Consider the following 6,670-nt stretch of genomic DNA (forward strand, 5'->3'; position numbering starts at 1 on the left):
GTGTGTGTGTGTGTGTGTGTGTGAGAGAGAGCTCAGACAAAGGGGCTGTTAGAACGAGGTGGTTAATTGTTCACTTTGGGATGGCATCTTGTCAGCAGAGATAAGTTGTCACGTTTTCCACTTGAGCTGAGACTAAACGATTGTAAAATAAGTTACGGCCGTCCTTGGGGCTGTCTGCTGATGCACGGCGCTGGGAGCATGCTCAGTGCCAGCCCGAACATCCTCCCAGCCCCCCTCCCCACATAAGCGCTTTCACTCCGCCTGATATTGATGTGAACTGAATGTTATTTTATTCTGCCGCTAGTCACAGCTGTCAGTGCCGCTTATGAAAAGTGAAGCAGCCTTCTGATAGCCTGAGCCGGAGAATCCAGCCAAACGCCAGTCAGAACTGGCCCTCACACGAACGATCGTTCAAACGAGAACGGACACCACGATATTCCATACGCATACGCCATCTCCTCCTTCTTTTTGTGTCCAGATACGGGTCTGGGAGATTCTGTGTGCTCCAGTCCAAGCATATCCAGTACCACCAGTCCTAAGATGGACCCACCTCCATCACCTCACGCCAACCGCAAAAAACACAGGAGGAAGAAGAGTACCAGCAACTTCAAGGTGGACGGCTTCTCTGGAACCGCAGAAGGTACTTCCGGTCTCTGTCCCGCTCCATCTGTAGTCTTCTCTCCCTCTCAGATCTGCTCAGATCTCTGCTGATCGTCATAAATTCAACCATGTTCCTAAGAATTTGCTTAAAAAAGACAAAAAAAAAACATGCAGTAAAACAGTAGACCTATTATTAAAGCTGGTAAAGTCATCCAGACAAGAACAGTGACTGGTTTTTATCTCGTCAATATTGCTGTCTAATACACTTCACTTATACTGCAAGACTAATAGAATTCTAAAGTGTAATCTAATTTAAAAGAAAAGTAACAAAGGCAGGCCTTTTTATTCATGCGTTTATGCACATTTCGTTATAATCCAAGACGCCTTCCTGTATACCAGCATGTATACAAACACTAAGCTGCATGCATCGCTGCTGTCACGCGCACACAAAAGCAAGCAGCGAAGTTGTGTCTGCTGTGACGGTGCAGTGGAACAGATGTTTCTGAGCAGCAGATGTGTAATATGTTTCCTGCCGTCAGTATGGATCAGACAGCTGACAGGCCTGCGTGGAGCAAGAGAAATATGCTGAGTGATTATTACACACTCACACAGACAGGCCGGTTAAACGCCGTCTGTCACTCTCTCACACACACACACACACACACACACACACACACACGCAGACTCCACTCATCACAGCAGCCTCGATTCTGACACAAGAGATAGAGATTTGTATTTATTTAATCATTCGGTCACAGGAACACACTACTGTTGAAAAGTTTGGGGTCAGTACTTATTTTATTATTATTATTATTATTATTAAAAAAATGTAATTCCACAAGAATGCGTAAAAATGAATACATTCATTAAAAGTGAGACCAAAGACTTTAACAAAAAGAAAAAAAGAACAGCATATTAGAATGATTTCTTATGACTGGAGCCATGATGAAAATTGGTCACAGAAAGAAATGCTATTTTAAAATAGAAAACTGTTATAATATTTAAAATACTTATCAAAAGTGTCCAGTGACAAGCTTGTATTATTTGAAAAATTTGGATAAACAAATGGACCTAGACATTTATTTATTTATTTGGCAACTTAAAAAAAACTTGAACAATTAATATTTAGAATTTGGTTATGCCTTGCTGCATTTTTACAGTTTATGTATGCGTTCATACCAAAGTGTAGCTCTTGGTGTGAATGGTAGTTGATAACCTCTTGACAGGGTGAGAATACAGTTCTGAAGCGTTGTAAGGTGGTCTTGTATGTGCGTGTGAGAGAGGAATGATGGATGAGTGTGTGTCACCTCAGAGAGAGTGTGATTAATTAGACTGGGCTTGTGTGGGTGGCCCCGGACTCCTGAGAGCCCAGGATCACTGCTTGTTTAAAATGTTCCCAATCACCCTTATTGATCCTCTCCCAAAGGGGGCCAATATATTGTCAGCGAGGGAAGAGTATGTGTGCATGTATTTATACACGTCAGCACGGCACACGCAGTGTGTATCAGATTGCAATGCAATCAACATATTTCAAGCAGCATTACAAATACTATATATTTATGCATTCGGTGGTTTTCGTTTAAGGGGGTTGTGACCCAAAAAATGGGCCAAGGATTGATTACTGGACAGAAGATAAAGCTAAGGAAATCTCTGTGACTCAAAGATTGACAGAATGAATCATGTATAAGCAAAGCCAAGACTAAATTAAACACGGATAACATGCGCTATAACTGCGGTTTAAATTATTATATATCATACACTTCCTTTTTAAAGAAGCGAATACTTTTATTCAGCAAGAATGCATGAAAATTCGCCAAAAAAGACGTGTGTAATGTTACTAAAAATCTGTGCTAAGAATATAAGCATTTACACTAAAAAAAATGTGTGTCCTGTTTCCACAACGGCATTAAACAGGATCATGTGACACCTGAGAATGGAGGAATGGCTGCGGAAAAACTCAGCTTTGCCATTATAGAAATAAATTACATTTCAAAATATATTGACACAGAAAACAGGTGTTATAAATTCTAATAACGTTTCATAAATGGTAAGCATAAGAGACTTCCATAAAAATAAATAAATAAATGATTACAACCCCAAACTTTTGAATGGCATCGTGTGTTAAAATGCTCCTAGTGAATTTTTATGGCAGTGTTTGATTTGATAGATTTTGTTGTTTTACTTTTTTGCTTGCTTGGATTGCCATTTGATGTTCAGTTTAAAGTCTGGGAGTCGTAGCAAAACCAATTGAGAACCACTGATCTGATACACCATCTCTACCATGACGTTAGCATTTGAGAGTATTGAGAGACCATCTGTTCCACTTAATTCTCTCTATGGTGCCACCATGTGGTCATGGAAGAGTGGAATCATGGGAAATGAGAACCCTGATTGTAAGGAGTCCCAAGATTGTAGGAGGCCAATACATGAACATTGTTCTAAAGATTTTATTTAATCTTCGATGGTAAATCTCTAAACCTAATATTTTATTTTCCAGTTATTCCATTCGAAAAAAATATATCTTTACCCAAAAATGACCAAAAACACGCATACCCACACACACACATAGTCTGTTGATGACAATTTGATTATTATGATTGATATTCTGGGGTTTATATGAAAACGTATTCTATTTCTTCCTTTACTATTTTTAAAACATTTCGTATTTGCAAAGGTACAGAAAAGGGAGTCGTATTTTTTAGCATTGAAACAAAAGAGATTTTTCTTGTGGTTTCTGACCTGTAGGGGTCCTCTATGAGAAATGGGGTTACATTAATGTGCCTCACTCACCCCCTCTTTATTTCTCACCATCACTATCTTTCTTTCACTCTTTCCCTATCCTCCCTCCTCCTTTTCCTTTTTCCTAACCCTGGAGAGCCACTTTGTCTTGCCCTGATTCACGTTTTTTGAAAAGGTTGAACGTTGTCAGACGCTGCCCGGGCCTCTTCCCCAGCCCCCATTCGTCAGGCAGGCACTTAAGTGAAATATTATAAATAATCTACAGTATTGAAATCTTTTATCAGCTGTGTCACTTTCATTATTCAATAAGCGATTAGTAACAGTCTCCCAATTTAGCCATTAAGCACTTGTGCGTGGGGCCGGGGAGTGCTGTCACGCCGCGGGCCTGCTGAGGGATAAGGCTGTCAGCCTCTCTGTTATTCATGAGCTCCACCAGCCAGGTACAGCGCTCGTAGTGTTTTATATAACACACACATACTGTCACGGTCAGGTACCGCGCTCGTACTCACACACACACGTGTATGTGTTCTCTCATACATGCTTACTGCTCAAACAGAGTGCATGTGTTACAAACGAGTCATGTTTTATTCCAAAATAGGTAAATGATATGGTAATGAATAATGAAAACGAAAGGTGGCGATACTTATTTTAAGACCATTAAGATTTTTTTGCGCTGGTATGTTATAATTTTCATTGGATTTATGCACAATTTCCCTCTGCATTCTCATTGCTTTAATACAATTTTGTAAATGAATCGAGTCTTCATGCATCACGGTCGGTTCNCAAACAGAGTGCATGTGTTACAAACGAGTCATGTTTTATTCCAAAATAGGTAAATGATATGGTGATGAATAATGAAAACGAAAGGTGGCGATACTTATTTTAAGACCATTAAGATTTTTTTGCGCTGGTATGTTATAATTTTCATTGGATTTATGCACACTTTCCCTCTGCATTCTCATTGCTTTAATACAATTTTGTAAATGAATCGAGTCTTCATGCATCACGGTCGGTTTGGTTGTTTGTGCGTTTATGCATTTAAATGCGTTTGATACGTAAGCTTAATACATAATGCTGTGAAAAATGTTAAATGATTAAAGGAAAATGTGTAAAAAATGATCATTCTCTTCTATACATTTACAATTAATCATGCTTCAATGAGAGTTTAAAAAAAATGCTAAAAAAATAGCTATAAAAACTGCCTATTTGATTTTGTCATGTTTTTTTTTTCAGTTTTTTCAATGAATTGAGTAAAAAAAAAAATTACTAGCCTAATTGATTGAATTCACAAAATCGAATTTATGCAGTTCAAAACAAGTTCACATTGATCGTTCATTCATGGAATTATGACTTAGATTTCTGTCTGTTTGATCTTATACAAAATGAAAGTCCATATATTCGAATATTATCATGAAGTATGCTTGTTTTTGGTTGCGCTGTCCCTTTAAATTCTCATCAACATCTCACAGTGCTTTAAAAGCTTAATTAGCTTCATTTTCTTCACGTAATATATATGAATTATATTTTGAGGCGAAATAAGATGTTTCTGTAAGATTCAGCTATACACGGTATAAGCTGGTTTGGGTATTTTTCTTTTATTATTTAGCTTAAGCTTTATCCGAAGTGTTCTTAAAATATCATAGACACAAAGATCTTTTGATATCGAACATCAGTATAAATGACACGCTGCATTTTAAAGTCAGTTTAATAATGTTACATTAGCAGTGGGTTCATTGGGCTGTCATAAAGACATTGTACGGTTGTCTTTAAGTTCTGGTTGTTACTGTTTTAGGAGCATCGTTTTAGAAAAGTGTCCCTGAACGCACACAATCTCAACATGCTGATGATTCTCAGCTAACATTATGGCAGTTCAGGGGTCTTTCTCTAATTTCAGCTCACCTGCTCTCCACTTTTCTCCGAGACAAAGTCTTCTCAGACACGTTCTGAAGATCAATGGATCTCAGCATGCCGTGCATTTTTACACTCCTCGCATCCCCCCCACAGAGGGCCGCTGAAAGCCCACCACTCAAAATGGCAAACTTACTGCACGGACGATCACAGTTTATCAATTACCGCTGAGCTGTAGGGCCCTAAGTGGCCCTTGTTAAGTAATTACTACGTTTGATGAGAGCAGGAGAATGTGAGAGCCTTTGAAACCGGATCGGGCAGACGGCGTGGGCTCTGCACTGCACGGGGACAGCGGGAGGCTCATGAATGCCTTGATGATCGCACAAAGACATGGATACCTCAGGAAGGCGATACGTTTTAAGAAGCAGCCAGAAAGAGAAAGACATTCCAGAAGGCCTCACAGGTGTCCTCGGCTGGAGTCGGTCAGGCACGTGGCTGTAACGTTTAATTAAAGCTGTTACTGACAGGAACAAAGTGAAGGTGCTCTTATGGCTTCCTAATGGTATGGAAAAAAGACCATTCGTATCTTAAACTAAAAGTTGCCCTGTTAGCAACAAATCCATTTCGAAATGTTGTTTAAGACCTACAAATGAGAGAGAGAGAGAAGTTAAGAGACAGCATTTGTGGAATTGATGTTATTAGTAGGCGAAGAACGGTTTGTGTGAGGGACCAAGCGTGGCACGCAGACAATAAGACACAGTTAATCTGTCGCATGCAGTCTATTGTGTGGAAAATAGCTTGATTCCGGGCCACGTTATTGTAGGGNGTTTGTGTGAGGGACCAAGCGTGGCACGCAGACAATAAGACACAGTTAATCTGTCGCATGCAGATTTTACAGAGTCTATTGTGTGGAAAATAGCTTGATTCCGGGCCACGTTATTGTAGTTTTTTTTTCCCCTCTCTGATGCTGTGCGCATGGAAAGGACTGGATGGAATTGTTTTTCCAGGATTACTGTTGTGTAACAAATGTCCCCTTTGGCCTAAGGGGAAAAGAGTCGGAGTGGATCGAGCCGAAGTGACTTCAGGTCAATCGTCAGCACAGCTGGGAAATCAGCAGTTATTTAAAGAGACCAGACTAGACCTATTAACACGGTGATATTCTTTAACATGGATTTTGCTTATCAACGTGATCTTAGAATAATTAGTTTTAAGGAGCCGATTTCCCTTTTTTTTTTTTTTAAGAATTATCATTAATCTTATTATTTTAGAACGTGTTAGTATTTTCTTTTGGTTATATTGGTCACAATAAACTTTCTCGGGATTTTTTAAAGGGGTTTGTTTGCTTTACCCGTGTCCCAGATCCAGACTTTGTGTTTTAAAAGCTGAAAATATATTTCAAATTTTACATTTAAACTGTGTAAAATAAACAAACACACAGTGAATTAAACATCAATCATGAAACGTGCAAATACCAATCCATAAA

General features: G+C 39.1%; 1 protein-coding gene across 1 annotated transcript in view; it reads left to right on the forward strand.

Annotated features, from left to right (window-relative positions):
- The window catches only part of LOC122346782 (arf-GAP with GTPase, ANK repeat and PH domain-containing protein 1-like), a 34,796-nt gene that overhangs the window by 14,844 nt on the left and 13,282 nt on the right, over nucleotides 1–6,670 (forward strand). Inside the window, exon 8 of the mRNA XM_043241636.1 lies at nucleotides 479–640. Coding sequence (XP_043097571.1) covers nucleotides 479–640 — 162 coding nt within the window. The remainder of the gene's footprint in view (nucleotides 1–478; nucleotides 641–6,670) is intronic.

The sequence above is a fragment of the Puntigrus tetrazona genome, chromosome 6 (genome assembly GCF_018831695.1).
Source record: "Puntigrus tetrazona isolate hp1 chromosome 6, ASM1883169v1, whole genome shotgun sequence".
Taxonomy (NCBI): domain Eukaryota; kingdom Metazoa; phylum Chordata; class Actinopteri; order Cypriniformes; family Cyprinidae; genus Puntigrus; species Puntigrus tetrazona.